The 22,246-nt window shown below is 37.7% G+C and overlaps 3 protein-coding genes across 4 annotated transcripts in view; 1 reads left to right on the top strand and 2 right to left on the bottom strand.

Moving 5' to 3' along the window:
• Window positions 1-12,347, top strand: part of LOC121655994 (formin-2) — a 37,672-nt gene extending 25,325 nt beyond the window's left edge. The window contains exons 12-18 of the mRNA XM_042010939.1: window positions 643-702; window positions 1,337-1,457; window positions 5,446-5,538; window positions 9,679-9,730; window positions 10,607-10,756; window positions 11,737-11,818; window positions 11,973-12,347. Coding sequence (XP_041866873.1) covers window positions 643-702; window positions 1,337-1,457; window positions 5,446-5,538; window positions 9,679-9,730; window positions 10,607-10,756; window positions 11,737-11,818; window positions 11,973-11,999 — 585 coding nt within the window. The 3' untranslated portion in view covers window positions 12,000-12,347. The remainder of the gene's footprint in view (window positions 1-642; window positions 703-1,336; window positions 1,458-5,445; window positions 5,539-9,678; window positions 9,731-10,606; window positions 10,757-11,736; window positions 11,819-11,972) is intronic.
• grem2a (gremlin 2, DAN family BMP antagonist a) lies at window positions 12,343-19,057 on the bottom strand. The gene is made up of 2 exons (XM_042010940.1): window positions 18,708-19,057; window positions 12,343-14,246 (listed from the first exon to the last, which is right to left on the bottom strand). The coding sequence occupies exon 2, from the start codon at window positions 14,243-14,245 to the stop codon at window positions 13,667-13,669; it is 579 nt and encodes a 192-aa protein (XP_041866874.1). The 5' UTR covers window position 14,246; window positions 18,708-19,057; the 3' UTR covers window positions 12,343-13,666.
• Window positions 19,058-20,212: 1,155 nt separating this feature from the next.
• Window positions 20,213-22,246, bottom strand: part of rgs7a (regulator of G protein signaling 7a) — a 52,213-nt gene continuing 50,179 nt past the window's right edge. Inside the window, exon 18 of one of the 2 annotated variants that reach the window (XM_042011044.1) lies at window positions 20,213-21,012. The gene's annotated coding sequence lies outside the window, so the exon portion shown is untranslated. The remainder of the gene's footprint in view (window positions 21,013-22,246) is intronic. The other variant, XM_042011045.1, reaches the window with a different exon arrangement.

Below are 22,246 nucleotides of genomic sequence, written 5' to 3'. Positions count from 1 at the left end.
ACAAAACAAAAGCAAACATCCCTCTCTTTACAAAAGCAGATGTTTTATTCACAGTAAACTTGAAGTACCGAAGTAGAGTTGTGTGAATTTGTGAAAATTGAGTGAGACAAGTTCATGTAATAAATCTTAATCCACTCAAACTCGGCTTTAACTTGCTCTGTAATTCATTATTATACAATAGGGAACATGGAGACTAATTTTTTATTTACAGTCTATTGTCAAGTTTCCAGTTGAAAATCCAGGCTTTGAAAAGGAACTTTACTATTAACAAACATGTGAACCAAAGCTGTGTAGATTTACAGGAGAAGCTGTTTGCAGTTCTGATTCAGTATCACAACAGACTCATTGTGCCCTACGCACTGCCATATAAGGACACAGTGGTTTGTGTGTTTGTGGTGGTGGATGGAGTAAGGTACCCATAAAGAACATCAAACTTTCCACCAACTCTTGAGTTATGTCAGCTAACACAGCACTGTTGTGTTTTGTTGTATTGCTTTTCCACAGTCATGATTGATTCCTAACTTCTAAGAACACTGTCTCTTCTTTTGTTGTTTTTGTCTGCACAAATTAAAATACCCTGCTCCGAAATGAATAATTAATAAATAAAGGGGGTTTTGGGTTTATTTATTTTCTTTCTTTCAGGATAACTCCCAGAGTCGTTTGTCCTACATTGTTGCTTACTATCTAAGGCACTTTGATGAGGTATGTTTTGTTCCTGTTTATTTGAATCACTTTTCTGTTTTAGTCTGATTTTCTTAGAAATCCTTCCAAAGCTCCTTTTTCATCTCCTCTCTTGCCAGAGGATACCATGGCTTATCCTTTTATCAAATTATTTATTTTCTCTTTTCTCATTTGCAGCAGAGACAAATTTCTTTCTTTCTGTTACTCCTTTATGAGTCCCCCTCTTTTTTTTTTTTTCACTCTTCATCTCCTGCTCCTAGTCTGCTTTGGTCTGGCTTCATTCAAAGTGCAGTCTGTTCACTGGCACAGCATCCAAAGAAGTGTTAGTGTAAATAATTAGTTTCTCCAGATGAGATGAACTCAGAAATGCACCTTGCCAAAATCAACCAGCATGGCATGGCTGTAGCTCTAGGCTTGTCTTAACTGCTGAGAAATCACATGTACTTTGTTGTAGTTGCAGCCATATTGTCTCTAGGACGTTTGGACTGCTAAGTCCATGTAGGTCTCTTTAGGCAGTTTTTTAAATCTTGCCTTGTGTGTACAGTATAGAGAGGCCCTTTCCTATTTGAGGAAGATTGACTTTGACATTGTAGTCAGTGTATGTGTGTGTTTTTGCATTATATATTTTTGTGCATGTATGTGTGTTATGTATCAGGAAGCTGGTAAGGAGACGTGTGTTTACCCTATACCTGAGCCCCAAGACCTCTTCCAGGCTTCCCAGATGAAGTTCGAGGACTTTCAAAGAGATCTCCGCAAGTTGAGAAAAGACCTAAATGGTATGGTCATTAACCTACATTCCACTTTTTCTTCTTTTTTAAGTCCAATTTATAAACTGTAAATTTACTAAAAGTTTACCAGGTTGTAGACTACACTGTTCCATAAGAATAAGTTTACAGCATTTGTCATGCAGAAAATGTCATTGCCTTTATTTTAATGGTTTATTCACCCATGAGTCATGAATAAATACATGCACTTATCTGGTGAATAAATTTCACAACAGAAAAATGGTTTCCAAACCTGACCAGCTATGGTCATGTGTGGACTAAAGAGGCAGATCAACGAGAGATAGCATCTGTTTGTCGTACAGACGAGCTAACCAGAGGCAGATGTGACTTGTCAGATATAGACTCCTGTTGGGCCTGGCGTGCCTTTACTATCCTCAAGAAGTTGAGATCAAAATGTGAACAGGGCAAAGTCAGGGAACTTTCACTACCTCTGTATAACATTTGAATTATGTTATACTGAGAGAACTGTTACTGAACTGAACTGTTTGTTCAGTAATTGTGAGTTTGTTTATTTGATCCCTTGACTTCCTCAAATCTTCAAGTTCAGTCTTTGGGCAAGATACTAAACCACTCACAGCTCTGTGTATTCCCTACTTGTAAGTCACTTCTGATAAGGGTGTCTGCTATTGTGAAATGTAAATGTTGAGGAGCTTCTCCCTGAGCAACTTCAAAACACAACCGTTGAACTGCATGTCTCTGCGCATGATATGCACAATTACTTAGTCATAAGTAAAATTTATGGATGAACTAATTTGCTTAATTGTTTTGAATGCATTTAATTAATTTATGTTTTCTGGTCTTGAAACAATAACTACACATAAACCTACACAGACTAGCTCCAGCATGAAAAGCCGCTAACAGGAGGAGTGAATGACATCATTTTACAATGCAATGTTCTGCTGGGAAAGATTGGATTTTGGCATTTATGTGGATGTTCCTTTCACACATACCACTCACCTCATGTTGCTCCCACTGCCTGCGCTGTTCAGTTATTCCCTGAACAGTTTAGTTACCAGGAAAATATATTATCATTTTACTCTTCTGGAAGCTAAAATTACATATCAGATGTACATTCCTCAGCCCAAGGAGGCTGGTGTGTTTCACCAGATGACATATTGACAGTTTAAGAGGAAAGTGCAGGTGTAAGCGATCATAAATTATGTTGTTTTTCAAACGCATGCCATACATCTTCTTTCTTTACCTTAATGGGTATTGAATTTTTAAAACCTACCCAAGTGACTATGTTGTGTATTAATCAAAAGAAAATGTTTAAGAAAAGAGGGAAACAATGCAAATGACTTGGTTGATCACGACAAGAGAGGGGAAAGATTCAAATAAATATTATAAAGTAAATACTGGAGACATTTTATGTAGCTGTGGTCTTCAGAAATACATTTTGGAGCATTTCATGATAATTGCATTGTCCTGAAGCAGCAGCATGCTCCCTCAGCTGAATGCTGTTGACCTCAAAAGGCGCTAGATCTCAACCTGACCATGAATCTCAAAGATTCTTCACCTCAAACCACCAACACTTCATTCTGTCAGACCCCAAGATGAGAAATTAAATTGATCTAAAATAAGGATGTTTTATGAACGTGTAACCCATAATGCTTATGTTCTTCTTTTTAAATAAAATCTAATTAAACATTTTAACTAACTATAACCCTGGCTTCTTTAATCTTTTAGCTATTGGTCATGTTGCTAGCAGAACTAAACAAAATAGGTCAATCATATGATTTTTAATTTCCTTCTAGAAATCTAATACACATGTCGGCTTTAACGGAAAGTTTTGTGTGCAGAAAATATTGCAGTTGGCTGAGAAGTATAGCTGGCTGATATGAAAACCTTTACAGTTTCAGGCAAGGTTCTAATGAATTACAATGGAAACAGTTAAAGGCTTGAAGCCTGAATAGAGTAATTTTACTGAAAAAATAATGAACAGGCATTTATAAAAATACCCCCATTAATCAGCTGTATGACCCACTATGAAATTTCTACATTCACCAAGACCTCAACATCTGAACCGTCTCACAGCAGCATCTTGCATATAAAACTATCAGACATATTGTATTAAATCCACAGCTTCCACCTACTGAGTCATTAGTTCTCTTTAAGACAGATTTAAACTTTTTTATGTTTTTATTTCACTTGTGTTTTGATTTTATTTTATTTATTTGTATCCCCCATTTTTGTTTTTGTTGTGCTTTTGATAGAAAAAACAAACTCAAATTTTATTTTAATTTCATTAAAAAAAAAAAAAGGATTAAAAAATAAATTAATCACTGAGCTTTACTGACTTTCACTTATTTGTACGACAGCCGTAGTGAGTAAATTTATAGTCTGAACCTATACATTTCATCCCATCGTCTTTATGTATTTGAATGTGCTTTACTACAGAATAGGAAGATTTCTAAACATAATGGAGTACCTTGCACCCCACTGTGAACCAACTGTGAACCTCAAAAATTAATAGTAAGCAGACTTACTATTTTTACAACAGCAAGCAACAGTATTACAACATCAACAAAATTTGATAGTGTATAAACATCTTACAAAAATAACTGCTAGCTGAGCTGTTGGATCAGATTGCATTACATTTTACAAGTGTTCATAAAATGATGTTGTAAAGTATAAAACAATGCATCCAATAAATTATTTACTTCAGTTTCACACACCAAAATATGTTTTAATTAAACATTAAAAAGTTATGATGTAAACAAATTTCAGTAGTCTATTGTGGAGAAAATAAAGAGTAAAAACATTAGTTTTTATTTATTGTTGTAATACAATTTTCTTTCACAGATATTTGCTTAAAACAATAAAAAAAATGGAGGAAAATAGTTATACAGTGCTAAAATAAATGCCTTGGTCTCAGTTAAATAGTAAAGACATAAATTAAGTGGGCTACAGAGAAATGCATGCGAGAATAAATGTGCTGTTACTGCATATCAATACCTGAGGGGTGGAAATTTATACTTGACAGGCTAAACTGATTGGTTGAGTGAAACGGGCCCTAATGAATGAATCAGCTAGGAAACACTTGGTCTTTACTGTTTCAGGTCTCTCAGCACACAAAACAATTCCCAAGACCTGAAGTGCAAAGAGGTGATTAAAATAAATAAATAAATAAAGGCTATGTATTTTGGTTTAAATCTACAGAATGGACAAATGTGAGTCTGTAGTGTCAGGTTGTGAGCTTGCAACCTGATCAACTATTCCCCAAACCTGGTCTGTTCTCCATCAGGCTTTATGCATCTTTGCTGCTAAACCAATCAGGTGCCTGAACCATGTTGCCAAATATTGTTTTTCCTCTTTCATAATGATTCTTTAGGCTGTTCATTATTTGCAATTCATAAAGATGGAGTTGCTCGCAGGGGAAACAGACTTTCAACCCCAGTGGCAGTGCCACATGCTGGCCATTCATAAATACATCATCACATGCTATAGCTGCAGACCTCTTCATTACCTAGCAGAGTAGGCAGAGTGCTCTAACAGACATAGACTTTGATGACAGTTTCCATAGGAGGGTTTCTGATTGGGAAGCGGCAAAGAAATGGCCTTGGCTGGCCCTAGGACGTCAGCAATTAATGCAATGTCGGTGGAGCTCACTATGTACCTTTTTGGCTGAGCCACCATATGGTCTATGAATTACCATTTGCCCAGTCATGACCTCTGTTCCCGTAAGCATCTCATGGCCTCCCCACCTTTGTAGATCCCTGCAGATAGAGCATGACGATAAGTTTCTCTTGGGACCAGAGTGCAGGCCTATCTAGTTCCTAGAGGTACCATATCAGTCATTATGGATCATTATGTGTTTGCAGACACTTATTCAGCAAATATTCTGCAGAGATTTATCAAAGCAAGCTTAGCCAAGCTGAAGTGCAGCATGGTTTGTAATTACAATACAAATGCTGGATGAGATATTCCAGCTCTGGAATATTTATTTCCCTCTTTTTACGATCATGTCTTGTGTTTTTAGCATGCTCAGCTGAAACGGAGAAAGTTTGCAAGTTATCCTCTGAAGAAAGCCTGCAACCCTTCAAGGACAAGATGGATGAATTTCTCAGCCAAGGTGTGTCTATTTTTTTCTATCATTTGACATTTATTGAGGAAAACCTTCTGTAAAATAAGTAAAGGTTATTCTGTTCTCTTCCTGGTCAACTAAATTTATCTAAAAGTACCAAATTCAGGCATAAACTAAAGTCTGACATCTGTGTAGTCAAAACATGATATCTAATGGATTTGTCTGTAGTTTCTATTGTTATCAAAGGATAATAAGCCATACTTCTATTACACGAGCACTGTAGAGATTTATGTTCCATATAGAGTACCCTGCTGTACAGCTATAAATACTAAAATACTAAAAATAAATTAAATCCAAGGCTTAACAAAATCCCTAACAAATGCACTATTTGTGTTGTGTTCACCTTTTTAATGGAAAAAAACGTATCCTTGTCAAATTCTAGTTATATTTTTGCAATTTAAAGATTTTCTATAGCCATGGAAAAAAAATTATCTTCACAAATTGCCTTCTTCCATCTGGACATGAGATAATCAACTTTTGATCTCCTAGTGTTTTTTAGGCTGGAAGGCTTCATTGCTATCATCCTGGTTCTTATTTCCATAAAGATTTCAGGTCCCCTTATCATCTTCAGATATTGCGTGTGCTCTGTTACAACTATCGTGATCACTTGTTTTCTTTAAAGATCCAGTGCTCCCCAAGCTAAACTTCTGCAAATATCTCAACTATTTAGTTATGGAATCTCAATGTAATCAACTTTTTCTGTAAACCCACCAAGATGCAAAGGTCTTGAAGCAATTTTGGTACTTACATCTCAAGACAGACTCTTGGGCTGACACCACATGGCCAGACGACTGAAAGAGCCTCCAAACAAGACAAACAACAACTCAAAAATCTTGGTTAGACAAAGAACAATAATTTTGGTCACTAGTTCTGCAGCCAATTAAAACCAAACCTCAAAAACACACATGAACAAGTTAATTTTTAAAAAGATAATGTTTGCAGATAGACATGAACAGCACTGGGATTTTAAACGTATACAGTGATGGTAGAGAACCTTTCAAACCTCAAGTGACCCAAAATGTATGGACTGTGGAAGTGATGACTGGAGATATGTTAAAAGCTCATCATCTTTAGAACCATTTTTATCACTTCACTGGGGGCCTGTGAAATGTTAGGACAGTTTTGCACAACTGCATATTTCACTGCCCTTTTCTCATCTCCAGCCAGAAGAAATTATTTCTTAGTCTAATAAATTCATTATAAATTTAAATTTATTTTCAGAATGACTAACTTTGGACCAAACTGCTTGTGTTCAGCAGAAATATATATATATATATATTTTGGGGCTTAACAAATTGGAATTGGTGGTAAGGAAATTTCCACCCTTTATTCCATATCACACTTGCAATGTTTTAGCCTTGTCCATTTATTTGCTCCTTTTTTAACAATCAAAGGATAAAAACTGAGAGGCAAATTTATTTTTCCTGTTGCAAAACCTTATAAGTGAAGTAGTTTAGTCAGAGTAATGCAAGATGTATTGGTCTGCAGAGACATTTCAGATCAGTTTAATGTAATTTTCTGGATGACGTATCTTTTCAAATGTTCACACAGTTTTACTTTATCAAGTTATTCCAGGATGCGTGAAATAGCTCCCTGCTTTTGACTCGGGTCCATCTAGTTTTTCTTGTAGATAACTATTACCTGCACTTGTTGGCCATTTTTGTGTAATTTAATCCTTTACACATGTAAATAATATCAGAATAAAAAAGTTTTTGGTAAAATTTGAAGTTGACATTTGGTCTCAAAATGTTGCTCTGAGTCACTAAAATCCCTGCTGTCTATCGTGAGGAAGTAGTAAATGTCTGCAACAAATGTCATAACAATCCATCACATAGCTGTCTAGACATTCAAGTCAAAAACACAAATCTCAACCTCATGGTGGCATAAGATGAAAAGTTTCGTACCAATTCATCAAGCAGATGGCAGGCAAATGAAAACTTTGGGTTTATAGTGACACTGGATGTAAAATTAGTGGTTCACCAACGTGATAGGATTCATCCTCTGAGCACCATACCAAATTTCATTGTTGTTTTTCTTGAGATATTTCAGGCTAGGAGAATACTAATAAGTTATTTGTCTAAATATGTGAAAATCCACAAGGAATATAATAGTGTTTATATGTCATGTCTACCAGATGTGACAGTCAGATGTTTATCTTAAAAATTTGACATGTACAACAATATTGGGAGATTGTGGTCCACATCAAATGTGACTTAGCATTTTATGCTTGTTTTAACATAACAAGTCAATTATAATTCTTTGTGTAGCACTGGCTTTGACCCTATGTATATTCAGTTAACTGTGACCAATCTTTCTGGAGGACTCGGCTCGCAGGCCCTCTCCCAACTGCTTTTGTATTCAAATGGGAGTATAATACATAGCACATGTTCTTTAGCAGCAAAGCTCACTGTCCACTTAGAAGGAAATCTGCAGATGAAAGCACCTCTCCCTTTTCCACCTCCATCCCGTTTCTTTTCTTCTCCCTATATGTGTGTTTGAGAAAAATATGTGAGCCTTCTCTTTGATGTAAATGATGAGGTTTTTCCTTTGAGAGCAAAATGTAAGCAGTGCATCATGGATATGTTACTCAAAAGGCTACAGACGGGATTCTTGGGGTTCCTCTGCAGCGGTAAAATGAACAACAGCCAAATGTCTTATTTTTTGTTATTTCTGTAATTTCTAAAGAGCCCGAGGTTAAACTGTTTCTGGCTCCACTGTTTAAACCACTTTTGTTTATTTTCTGACCATGAAACTAACCACAAAATAACAGTGGGAGAGGACTTGTTGGAGCTCGACTGTTTGGTCTAGCTCGATTTTCTCCGCTCGCTTCACAAATTCTCATGCATGCAGGTCTTTGATGGAGCCAATATGACTAGCAGGAGATCACCGTCAATGTGATAATCTGTTTCTGATGGATGTGAAAACTACGAGTAAGACTGATGTCAAACTGTTGGAGTCAGCTATAAATAAAGCCAATGTGCTGAAATCGACAACAAATTGCAAATAGTTTGCTATCACTTTATGGTAAAATGAAACATTATATGGACACGTTAATCGTGATCCTGTAAAATGACATGGTGCTGCTTTAAAAAAAACAACAAAAAAAACCCAAACTACTGTTCATAAATTCAGTCATGCCAATGTCATATTATCTTATCACAATACAATTAGTACATAATTATTTTTTTTTATATATATATATTAAATCATACTGTGTAAGGGTAAGGTTAATCTGTCTGAAATACTTTTTTTTTTCCTGATGATGAAGTACAGTAATCAAAATAAATTTATGGCAAGTGCAGATAATTTTCCTCCAATGTTTAAACATAAATTAATAAGCACTTAGCAGTGAGGAACGTGATTGTGGCCTCGGAGTGATTTAGCATTGTGCCTCGCTCAGTTATTAGGGTTTTCACTTACACACTGCAACCAGATATGCCCTGGATAAGAGCAGAGCCCAGATCTGTGCCAAGAAAGATTCTCTGTCTCATCCATTGTCACACTGAAAGCCTTGGACAGGTTATGGGTCATTTGACGGTGATCAGAGATGCAAGAAAGGATTTAGTGTCTTACTTGATGACAGTTACACAGTGGTACAATAAAGATACAAGAAGACAGGTGCATTGAGTCCCTCACTGCTCTGTTGTATTTAAAAATGAGCTGAAAAATCAGCCCATGAACATGAAATGGGGTTAACATTTACCTGCACTTACTATATTATAATCTTCTACGTAGTCCAAATGATGCTCATGGCATGCTGATTTAAGTGCTTTGGTTGGCTGGAAATTTCTGTTTACCAAACTCTACGATTCTTTCTTTTGCTCACATCTCATGCATGCACTCAGACATGCACATTTGTGCAGGCAGTCATCTGTCTCCATAAGAAGTAACAGCAGACAAAGAAGCACTTGTTCTGTGATCTGCACTGCTCATGTGTTAGTTGTGCAACACCAGACAATCTAACACTTAATAAGCTGGTAGTGCAGTGTTGACCCTGAAAGACTGTTAAAAATTGGTGACATCTTGAATCCTCCTGTTTAAACAAGTTGCACAATAAGACAATGATTTGTTGCTGCAGGTATGTCAAGATTAAGTGATTTCTATTTTTCTAAATGCTCTCTTTTACAGCCAAAACTGAGCTGGAAATGCAGGAAAAGCAGTTGGCAGACACTCAGAAGAAGTAAGTGCTTTTTTCTGTTGAAACATTTCTCTGCAGCATCCACAGCTAGAAACGCAAATGCAGCTATTTCTGTTTCCTCGAGTGTCAAAGCAGTGATCATAGCTGCGAATCTGAAAGTAAAGCAGTAATGCAGTATTATCCAGTTTGAAGTGATACATGCTTGCTGCAAAGAAGAAATATAATCTCAGTATTTATACCTCTTGGTTCCTCCAGTTGCATGAAAGTTGCAGGCTATCATGGCAGGCCTTCAGCAGACATGAGGCCCCCGGTGTGGTGTCTACGTTGTTTATCTAAGTGGAGCAAGAGTAGACAGCTATGGCTCCAGGCTTCTGCTTCTGCTGGCTTGGAATGTGTTCCTATGGCAGACTCCAAACAAAGAGACCCCAACCTGTCCGCTATATTGATCCACTGCAAATGGCTGCCACATTTAACACTTTACCATGTGTCATCTGTTTCCACATGCATGTTTTTTTTTCTTTCTTTTTTTCTTACTTTGTCTCCTCGTCATATTTTTTACTTTTCCATTCTCTCAGCACAACTCAAATATTGCATGCACATGTAAATGCACACAAAAGTAATTATGCACACAGGGGAGATCAAAAGCCCAACATAGGATGTGTTTTAGCCATGAAAGCTAAGCCATCCCACTTAACTGACTGATATTCTATTTATGTTCTGAAATGTGCAATCACCATTGTTTCAGGCTTTTTATGTTATTCTCGTACCAACTCTCTGTAAAACCACATTATTCCAAGACTTTGATATTTTGTGTATTGGTGTAACTCGGCCAAGTTTCACAACAATCTGTGTAGGTTTCTGTAATCTCATGTTGTAATAGTTTGGCCTTGAAGTAATGTTTTTGTTCTCTGTCCTCAGCTTTTTGGAGCTGACTGTGTCCTTCTCAGTTAAACCCAAAGCAGGAGAGAAGGAAGTCTCTCCCAACACTTTCTTCTCCATTTGGCATGAGTTTTCTACAGACTTTAAAGAGCATTGGAAGAAGCAGAATAAGCTGTTATTACAGGAACGGTAAGAAGGTTTTAAACTATGACAGAGGTACCCTTTTTTACTGACAGAATCTTTGTTTATTGTTGATCAAAACTCAAATCCTGCTCTGATAATAAATTATTAGAATAAACTTAAAATGCCACCACAGATGCAACAGTTTTCCTACATTTTGGAATATCCTTAACTTGCATGTCTGTGCTATTAATAACTAACAGTACAGCTTGTGCTCACTGAAGATCCTATCGGATTCATTCAAATTCATGAGGGGAAAAGAGGGCAAATGACCCAAATCTTTGTCCTCACCCCAGTAATGAGAGGAGCACATGCACCATCCAGTTGACTTCCAGTGGTTTGATGAATATAAAGATATTGTTGCATATGTCAACAAATAGCAAATTGGTCCATCATTTCCAATGAAGATTGACTTGTGATAGCATTTGTAAGAGGACTCAAATGTCACAGGCTTTGCTTGTTCAGTAGGAAAGAATAAAAATAAATTTGAAAGCATTAACTTTTTGCCCTTTGCCACAGGCAATCATCCTAGTTTTCTGTCTGCTGGTTTTCCTTTGTAAATTCCTGAGGAACAATATATCCTTACCTGTGTTGTGTGGACATGCAAGCATGTAGCACAGGCACATGTAGTAAGGAGAAAAGCCTAGATGTATTAATTTATTTGGCCTTATATTAATTGTAAACATGACATGGCCCCAAGAAATGCAAAATATGTTGGTGTATATACTCTTAATATCAAGATGTAATTGTCACACATTAATCCTCCTGCTTGTCCTCTCCATGCAGCAATAAACTGTATGAATCATTTCAGAGTAAAACTGACCCTTTGACAAACCACAATCATTCTGTTTACATAACCAAAGGCTGTGGTGTAAGCTGAAAATTTTGCAAATGGTTAATTTCAGCTGTGTGAATAAATGTGTGTTTCTCTAAATATTTGCTTTTGAGGCCTTGAAGATCACTGATGGTTACTGTTGGTCTTTTCTCAGGGTGAAAATGGCTGAAGAGAATTTCAAGCAGGCCCGGCAGAAGGCTTCCTACAATGTGACGACCAAAAATGCCACTGGAATAGTATGTTTAACCTTTTGTCCTCACCTGAAAGCCTCAGTTGCTTGCAAATGCTGGTCTAGGTGTTGGGAAAGGATACTCCGTTTACAGTAACATGTTAGGATGAGTGCCAGGGCTGCTGACAGTAAATACCCAATACCTGTTTTTTATTTCACAGAAAGCAAAGCTGGGTAAGAAGATATGAAGCTGAAGATGGGACATCATCATCAAATCTATTGCAGAAGAACAATCTGACTTTGCCCATCTCTCATTTTTAACATGTCTGTGTCTTTGATATTTATCTGCTGCTCTATGGTGAGCTTTTTCAAGAGGAAATTATAAAGTCAAAGTCAAATGAACCACTTCATTCACAGTCAGACTTTGAAAACACACGTTTTTAAATAGAAAACTGGAAACAAAATCCTTAAGGTGAGATTTTATTTAATAATTTTAGCAAGAAAATGCTCACTTTTTTAAAAAAAGTTTTATTAACTAAATATGGCCTCTTTGACACTTTCCCAAGCAAAGTTTTTTTTAAACACTTCCTATCTTACATCTGCCTTATTAAGGACAATCACACAATTTTACAATTTTCATCGGGGTAAGTCTGAATCCCCTTCCAGAAAAAAAGTGCCTTCTTATTGCACAGAGGAGGCAAATGCAGGTGGAGAAAGAGGGCTTGATTTTGATTTCGAAGACTTAATCTGTATTTAACTGAGAAATCAGCTTCACACAGGCTGAAAACCATCAGAACATTTTTTACAAATAGCATCTCTATTGTATTTTATTTTCTTATTCAAAAAAAGGTCATGCCGAGCTAAAACGTTCCTACTATTTTATCCAAACGTATTGTCGAAGTGCTTTATTTTAAGCTAAAACCTATGCAGATAGTGTTGCCTTTCCTGGTGTGAGTGTTTAAACTCAATAATAAAGCAAAAGGACCATGTGATGTGATTTTCATGTGCAATACCATCAGTGTTCTGATTAAACACCTTTTGACTGTGAAAAATATATTTATTGAATAAAAGCAACCACTTTTAACAAACTCATTTGTCAAGCTGTGATTAAACAAAACACATTTAGTTTTATATGAAATAGATTTAATATATTTTAAACACATACATAAAATATATATATACTGTATATATTGTTTCGCCACCATTACACATTATACAGTACTTTCCTACTGGCTAGTATATGGGAAACGTACAGTTTACAAGCAGGTGGATGCAACTAGTCTCTGTTGCGCTGCATCCATCCATCCATCCATCCATTTTCTGCCGCTTATCCGGAGTCAGGTCGTGGGGGCAGCTGCCTAAGCAGGGAAACCCAAACTTCCCTCTGCATCATCATGCTGCATCATGCTTTGTGAAATTTTTTCTTTAGCCTCAAAGACATCCCCGACTTCATGGTAAAGATAATGTAATAGCTGTAAAACTGGGTAAAAATGGCCAAACTGTTTTAGCTTTGACCCACTTGCAAGAAAATGCCTCAAAATACCAACAAAAACTTTTCTAAAATATATCTTTTAAGACAGTATTGTGAGCAAAATCCTCCTCAGTGTCCATGTTTTGTATCTCCCTTATGGGAGGGGCAGAGTTGCTCATTAAACGTTTATCATCAGTGTCTCTTGCACAGTCACAAGAATAATTCTTTTAGCTGTACTGACATGACAGCATGGTTGCAAGTCTCTAATTAAATCAATGTTTAGCCTTTGTCTCACACCAGTTCCATGTCATTTCATAGTAGGACTTGCCATTATTTGTTGAACATGATGTAGAGTAGTTCTACTTAAACCAGCCCATGTTTGGCAAAGACTTCAGACAGCACATATGTGTCATTTGAAATTCAAAAGGCCTTTTAAGTTTTCCTTCACAGTTTCCTATGGCCACTCATGTCCACAGACATACAGCGACACTGTTTGACCCTTTGTACCTTACGGTGTCTGAAGGGGGGCTGCAGGTCTGGACAGTCTAGCTGCACTGTGAGCTGTGTGATGCGATGTGGCCTGCAGAAGGAGCAGGACTGAAAAGGCTCCTGGGCTTTGTTGTGACTCTTTCTTCCAGAGCCTGAAGACTGGCCTCTATTCTGTCCCTGACTGGAGGTTGGGCCCATATGGCGTGGGATGTAAAAGGAGTTACACTGGCCGTAGCAAAAGCGGTTGACCACAGTGCGGCTGCGACAGCCCTCTTCACTGATTGTTTGACGAAGGGGTTGGGTCTTGCACCAGTCTCTGCGGAGGTAACGGCGCTCTGTCACAACCAAGGCCTCTCGGCTAGAAGAGAGCACCTCTGGCTTCTGCTGTAATAGCCGGTGGTGACGCTCTGCCGATAGGTTGCCTTTGGTCTTGTATGGGGAAGGGATGGAACCCTGGGGACGGGGTTTTTTGCTCTCTGCAGTGATGCAGAGGATCCCAGCTAGTATGATGGGGATAGTTATTCTCCACAGCATTCTGCAAAAAAAAAAAAAAAAAAAAAATTAATAAAAAGGAAGAGGGTAATGTGACACAACCAAAAAATATTAGAATATCTTCTGTAAAATGAAATATGTAAATTCTGAAAACTGAAGCTTTATCGGGCTGTATGAGATGATACAGGACAGTCACACACAAGCAACATATTCATTTGTATTAATTCAGTTATGATTGAATTTTGTGAATATTTACGCTGAGCCACCTTGGCAGTCCAGCCCTCCAGGCATCAATGGGAAAATGAATCCATCACCAGGGCCCCCATTTGTCAGCATCCCTGTGTCATTACATCTATTTGCTTTCCTCTCGGCTATGCAATTCTTCTAAAAATAAACAAAACCTTGCCATCAAAGGACACACTTAAACACCCATAACGAGAACGGGAAGTTGATTTTATTGGTCCCGTCGCTGGGTAAAATAATTAGGGCTTTGCTTACTTTAGTCATGAACTATGCCGCGGATATGTAAACAGGCATTAGAGGGGCCCATCTGCATGTTGTTAGGGGAAGAGTTGAGGAACTGTACAGTTCCCTTTGGGAGTCCACTCTTTTACTTTGGAGATATACTATGAAGAAAACTGAACTGAGAGTGACCTACAGTGTCCATAATCACTATAGTGTCTCCTGCATCATGTTTGCACCAGAAAGATCTGGAGAAATGATTTCTCTACCATTCAGGACAGAGTATCCGCCCATGTGCATGCTGTCAGTATTTCTGCCAGCACATTTTTGACAATCACTCAAGCATCTTTTCAGCAGATGTTGTTCTTGACAAGCATTGCATGACATCAAGTCAGAAATTCTGACGGGAAACCAAACTGCCTCAAGGCCATTGGCTGCTACTATGCACGGACTCTTCTTTGCTGCGCGCATTTTAACTTTCTTCCTCCTGTCTGCAACTTGCTGTGACATGAAACAAATTACTTTATCACAATCCAATTAGGTTTTGATTTCTTTTTCTGAGCTTAACCCATATGTCACGGCTGCTCTGTCAAAGCTACAAGAGCACTCAGGTCTTTCCGTAAGTGTCCAAACGGCACTTGCCATAAGTTAGACAGCAGTTATATAAAATCTAAGCAAATTGGTTTCCCATCTTGGATATCATCCCCACTCATACCTATCATGAGGTTAGAATAACAAAACTGTATGACTCCCGCTGACTTTCCACCACCTACTGCATCAAGAAGTCATGACCCCACTTCATCTTCCAAAGATCTACCTTCCATGTACAGCACAGTCTCATTTGTCTTACACAGCACTGTCTTATTCCTACTGAGTGTCAGTTTAACTGCATAAAATCCAGGTCAGGGGAACAAGCTCTGCTCCTGTGTGCATACCCCTATCAGTCCCTCTAAGAGGCACCCGTGACTGCTGAGCTACACCCTGGATAGCCCGAGGGACTCAAGAGGGATGACCTGACCAACTGTGTACATAGGGCATGACGGATGGCCCATACAGTCAGCAGCTGAGCTTCCATTTCTACCCCCAAACTTAGCCTAAGCATGATAGTGCCGGCCCTGGCAAGCTATCCTCATTAATCTCTGCTGCAAGACAAATTGAGGTTTTGGGGTAGGGATTCAGAGGCTTTGGATGATCCCTGAGGCAGATGGGTGGTTAGTGGTCGGGAAAAACGATAGTGAGAAAGAGGTTGAAGAGATGGTGGGGTTTGGGACGGATGACCCACTGGGAAACAAAACCAATACCGCTTGGGCTTCATGGGTGATAAAGGCCCTCCTCCCACAACTGCATATGTCTACATAGGCTGCTTGTCTCTTTATTTTTTCATGACACTAATCATCACGCAGTCCTGGAGACGGAAGGAGACTGTGGTTTTTTGTGTTAATGCTGAGACAGAACTGAACTGGACTTCCCTGTCTGCTGAACACTAATATTGTCCACAAACACAGCTTTATGTTTTACCAGAACCACAAATTCTTTGGATTTGCTTCACTGAACTGTGGCAGACCTTGGTTCCAAAATTCAAACCTCTAATGAAATTACAAATACCAGAAACAAATACCAGAGAGAGTGCTGAGCTAAACACAAGCCTTTTTGAAAACAACTATTATCATCAGCGGGAACTTGCTGTGCTTTGTTTTAAAGAATGGCATGATAATGCCATGGTAATGTTTCCGTCTGGATAACAATAGGTCCTTTTTCCAATTAGTCATGACAGTCTCCTGCCTGGCTGTGAAATATGTTCGTATTTAAGTTATTTGGCTGTTAAGTTACGGAATAAAAAGATTATTTTCAAGACTTTCTAATTTGTACACACAGATGTATTTCCACTAAACCATGTGAATGTCTTCCCAGCATGTCTTCAAAGGCAGGTTAAAACAAACAAAACCTGATGCCTCAATTATTGGTGCGTCAGTAAGTCTCATACGGAGACTGGTAAGTGCAGTTAATTACAGTAGAACTGCATTTAATTCACCGTGCAGCTCAAACCTCAGTCACACAAGGGCGGCCGCACATACATGCACGCCTTTGGAACCACATTGTGCAATCAAACACATGCACGCACAGGCTCAAACACACATACACAGGATGTAAAGTACAGAAAAAAATGGGATAAAGAGGTAAATAAAGTGTTTTCACTCTGAGCCAATTACACAAAGAGGAACCATGTCATTATCTGTGTTTGCGGATTTTATTTTCCCAAACTACACTTGGCTGTTGGCTCATTAACAGTTGGTGGTTGGGGCACTCCTTTCGGGGGCTTTGCTGTGTAAATGTGCCTAATGCCAACAATGCCAGAAGGCTGCTTTAGGCACTTTGGGCAGCCATTTGTCACCACAATCCATCTTGATAATGACTTGCAGCCTAGATATTAGTGCTTTCCAAGCTAAGTACTGGCAAGTATGCAATGCAGCTACTTCGCCTCAGTGACATAAACTGCTTTAGTGGAGGATACAGGGCAATTACAGATGCTACGATAGCACTGATGATTCCTCTGCAGATCAAAATGGCATTATTTAGCGGCAACCATTAGATTTTATATTTCCACTTAAAGCTTAATGTTTTGGGATTTTGTTTGTGTTTTAAAAATCACTAAAATGTTCTGATTTGAGGTTGTTTTTCTTCAAATACTTATTCTGTATGCCCTAAGCAACATTTAACATATATTTCATGTCTCTGATAACAGGATATCTCATAGAATTTGAAAAAAATATATATATATATTTTGAGCATTGTTTGGCTGCAAGGCATAAGTTGTGAATGTTTGATTCCCAAACAGGATTTACAATGGTTATTTTCAACCATATGTTACTAATGTTGTCAAGGTTGCCACAAGCACCAAAAATTAGGTGTTATCCTCCTATTGTATTAATCTTTAGTAAGCCTCTTTTTTTTTGTAGATTTTAGAATGTAAACTGCAAGCTGCGCATATTAAGGTTTCTATCAAACACCAATTTCATCTCTAGAGGCTTGCATTGAAGTGTTTTTTGTTCTAAAGAAACTGCAGTGTGTCTTTGTGCTAAATCCTCTTTGACATCAGAGCAGATTGTACAAGGTGGTGCAGTCACCGGAGCCGTAAGCAGGATCAGAAGGCATACTCCCCACCATTCACCGCACGCATACTGTAAGAACACACACACACACATTCACATTCAAACTTGAATATATTGGCACACATATTATTAAACACAATACAAAAGGAGAATACACACATGAACAATGAGCGGAGAAAAAAAGATAATTCTGTACATGTTAAATACATTTTTTTGTGTTCATAATCATGCCTCATTATCTTTTCCTTGTTCGCTTCAAGGACTAAACGGACTCTTAATCTTACTGAGAAGCAGGGTGCAACTTGCTGTCATCACTTACTAATTCTCTCACTCATAACACTAATTATCCGTAACCTCCAGTCCCTAATTATAGTAATTCAGTCGACACTTATCCAGGACACCTTGTAGTGTCTTGAAGGGGTATATTTTTACATTGGGTGGCCCCAGTGGGAATCAAACCATCTCTGTTGACAGAAATATGAAATAACTATGCAAATGCTACTTCTCCAATTACATGGTTCTGTACTTCGTAACTGTGACACTCGCTCAGTCACCCAGTCTTAAAATCACGTGTGATGCATTATACCGGTACTCACTGATATTTAAAATCTCCAAGTGCATTGTCCTAAGTGTCCATCTCCAAAACGTTGTTATATGTTACAATTTTTTGTGACAATTGAGCTGATAAAGAGGGGTAATGTATTCTGTAAATCTATGGTTGTCTTTTTATCTTTTCAAAAACATTCAATAAAAATTATTGATTTTCTTTAGTGTGTGCTATTTGCTTCAGTAGCTGACAGTGAAATCATACTTTAAAAGTTTTTTTCAATTTGTATAACTATTGACCAGTCTCTTTAACCCTGAAATAAAGTGTTAAACTGTAGAGAAATAAGTGTGTTAGCACAGTGAAGCATGACATATGGCTCATTTACCTCTCACCACAGTGTGCAGCTGGATAGTAATGTGTTGAGGAAGCATTCAGTGGAGATTGTCCACATTCAGTGGTCCTTGCGTCCGCTTCCAGGTTTTGGTTTCCATAGCAACATAGTCTGTAGTATCCTCAGGCTTGTCTTTGCTCCACTTTTCCCCCACTAAAAACAGCAAGAAGTGATGTACCTGCTCAGTTTTCCATCGTCCTTGGCAAGTCACAGCTCATCTTTGTTTTTCTGAGTCTAATTCTTTCTTTTTGTTTAAGTCTTTTTGGTCTTTGTTTTAAGAGAGAAGCTTCAGTTCATTCACAGTAAGCCCATATCTTAGTGTTGTGGAGACTGTCTGCAGTCTGTCTTTGAGAGTGTTTGAGTCACTGTAAAGCCTGCCTTAGTTTGAATCCCCACCACCCCACCTCCTTCCTCAAAACTGGGAGGGTTTTTTCCTATTGGTCCTGGTCATTGTGTGAATCAAATCAAGCTTCACTGCTTTTATTTAAGTCTGCCTCTCCCCTGTCTCTACCTCAGTCTGTCTATTAATATGCATTAATATAAATGTAAAATATGTGTTTATTTTTCATACCCTGTCATGCGTGACCAAACCTTTAAAAATTACCACATTCCCCTTTTCCATCTCCGTCCCTTCTCCCTGTGTTTGACATTTTCACTTCCATTTTAAGTAAGTTTTGGAGATTTTCCCAGTAAAGACAATAAAAGTAGAGAGAATGAATAAACAATGGTCCTCTACAAACCCCTTAAATCATAATTTGTCATTGGCACTAAAACCATATCACATTAAAACCCATAACCTCCAATCCATTAATCATTGCATGCATGTAGCCAGACATACTAGAAGCATGCTTTGAAAAGTGCCACAGTTCACATTCCTTAATGCAACCCAGACAAAAATGTTTCTGTTTTGTGGTTCTTGCTAAACTGACCACTGGTTACAGACTCTTATAACAGTGATGGTTTCTTCTGCCATCAAAGAACTGAAACATCAACAGGTTCTGCAAAACATCAGAAGAGTTTGAACAACAACCCTTTCAGCAGTCCAGATGATGACACTTCTGCATGGAAATATCACATGCATCTGCATTTTGCTGATACCTGTTGAGGAGACCCCAGTTACTGAATTAGCAGGAAATAAATTATTACCATCTAGTGGCAGAAGGTAAAAGTGCATGGCTTAAAGATCTCCTGGATTCTTCAAGTAGACTTGAATGTGAAACTCACAGCTACAGTGTGGTTTGCTGTGGACTTACAGTCAGTGCAGGGTGGGCACCAAATGACCAGAACTAAACTGAGTTGGATGAAGATAATGAAAGGAAAAAAATATATATATTTGACAAAGATCCAATAGTAATCACTGTAGATGCTTCTTTGTTCATTGATAATAATAAATGAAAATGATACATCTTAAGTACTAGAAAAAGTTTGAGAACTACTGTTATAAATGACTTTGTGTGTCCATAATTAAAACAAACATACAAGAAAGTAACAGACAAAAGTAACAGAGAGAGGGCCAACTTTAATAATACAAGTAAGTAAAAGTGTCTTTAAATATGGTATAAAAATAAATGCAGGAGAGAATAACAAAGAATTATGTTCTACATAAGACAGGAGACATTTTGTAAGTTTAAATGTGACTTTACAGGTGCAATGAGAACCATATGTGCTAATTATTGTAGTGCAATAAAATAATGCAAAGCAAAATAAATGCACAATAAATAATAATCAGGATCATAATATATATATGTATATGTATATATATATATTGTATATTCATTCTGCACAACACTTCCCATAGCGTGACAAAGTATCTGTAACCTCATACCATGTAAAGCTATGACATTGGTTAGTTTAATCTGTCATTTTAAGTTTTTCTATGTGTTTTTTTTTCTCTCTGACATCATTTGTTTCAGCTGAAAGTGAGAGAGGGGGCTGCAGTCCAGGAGTTATGGTGTGAAAGTACTGGACCACTAGAATTGATTTTCTTCTGTTTCGTCTTGACAGTCTCTCAGTGTCCTCACAAGTCCAGCAGTGCCTTCTTTCTGAGAAAACTGGAAATATGTCAGGTACTGAAAGAGGAGAGGGAAGCAGGAGCCTCCTCTCCATGGACATGCAACATCCTGTGGACAAAAGACGAACAGGCGGCTTGGCTTATCACTCAGCTGAGCCAAGAGCAGATGAAGGACAATGATGATGGTGAGATGGTCCCCCTCTCCATGTCCCAGAGAGAGGGAAGCCATTCATTTTACCATGATGGTGCGACTAGTCAATCTCTCGTATGCCAGTGGTTTCCCCTGTACTGGGAAAAGAAAAAGACAGGTAGATGAGTTGAAAAGAAAATTAAAGAAAACATGACAGGCAAAACAAACTCTTCTTCAAAGTCTGAAAGAGGGAAAACATTTCTGATTAGTTAACAGAAAAATACCAAAATACACATTTAGTTTTAATTACTCTGACTATGGGGCATCTCTACTGTTGTGCTTATGTACTTTTATATAGTATATGGAAATTGTTCTGTTGGTAGTAGACACTGCCATATAAGAGTCTATTTTATTTATTACTTTCTACTTAGTGTATTTATTTCCTTATTTTATCACTTTTTGCTTATGTTACTACTTCTTATTGGAGTAACAACATCTGCTGGCAAAAATTCCTTGTATGTGTTCACATACTTGGAGAATAAATCATAATCCCAGTTCATCCCATAAAACTGTGTAGCTAATTATGATTAATGCAGACCAATCACACCAATATTTAATTTTATTCCTGTATAAAATGTAAGCATGATTCATATTAGCATTGTGGGTGACCTGGTTGTGACATAGCTTTTGTGGGGAGGGTGCAGTAGAGTAAAACACAGCTCTCTCTGATAAATGCATCTTGACAGATTTGATTAAATTACTCATAACCAGCTACTTAGTACTTAGAGAGTTTGCATAATATCTTTTATTTAGATGTGGTAAGCTATTTTTAGTCTCAGAAAAGAAAAAAAGGCACAGTTAATGTGAATGCACAGCACTGTTTACAGAGTTGGTTGGGGCCATAATGCAAGTTAGGTTTCATTAAAGGACTGCTGTCTCCAGATATAACAGTTCTCAGTGCCAGGAGGTAACTTGAAAAATACTGTTTGTATGTTGCAGGTCAACATTTTAAAATGTGGTTTTAGCTTAAAGGGGAAGCAGCATCATCTATGAGAAGTGTGAAAACCTAAAAGTAAAAATTATAAATGTGAAAAATATCAGTTCACCATTAATGAGATGGACTTTTGTGAGGAGCCTCTTTGCAAACAGTTTGGTTGTCCCTTCTGTCTGTATTTTCTAGCACAACATTTTCCAGTGTGAACTAACTGATATTTGTTTTGTGTTTGGTTTTCATGCGTTAATGGCTCAAGTGATGACTCAACTAACTGATTTAATAGATTTAGTAGTAAGAATTATTTCTTTTTTCTTGATTTGTACAGCTATCAAACATTACCAATGTCTCCTGAAGGGGTGTGTGAATCCAATTAGAAAACTAATTAATTATACATTCAA

The sequence above is a fragment of the Melanotaenia boesemani genome, chromosome 16 (genome assembly GCF_017639745.1).
Source record: "Melanotaenia boesemani isolate fMelBoe1 chromosome 16, fMelBoe1.pri, whole genome shotgun sequence".
Lineage (NCBI taxonomy): Eukaryota > Metazoa > Chordata > Actinopteri > Atheriniformes > Melanotaeniidae > Melanotaenia > Melanotaenia boesemani.
This window is presented reverse-complemented; position numbering and strand designations above follow the sequence as displayed.

Bases quoted from the DNA above. Each gene is read 5' to 3' on its own strand.
- grem2a (XM_042010940.1), bottom strand. From the start codon at position 14,245: ATGCTGTGGAGAATAACTATCCCCATCATACTAGCTGGGATCCTCTGC.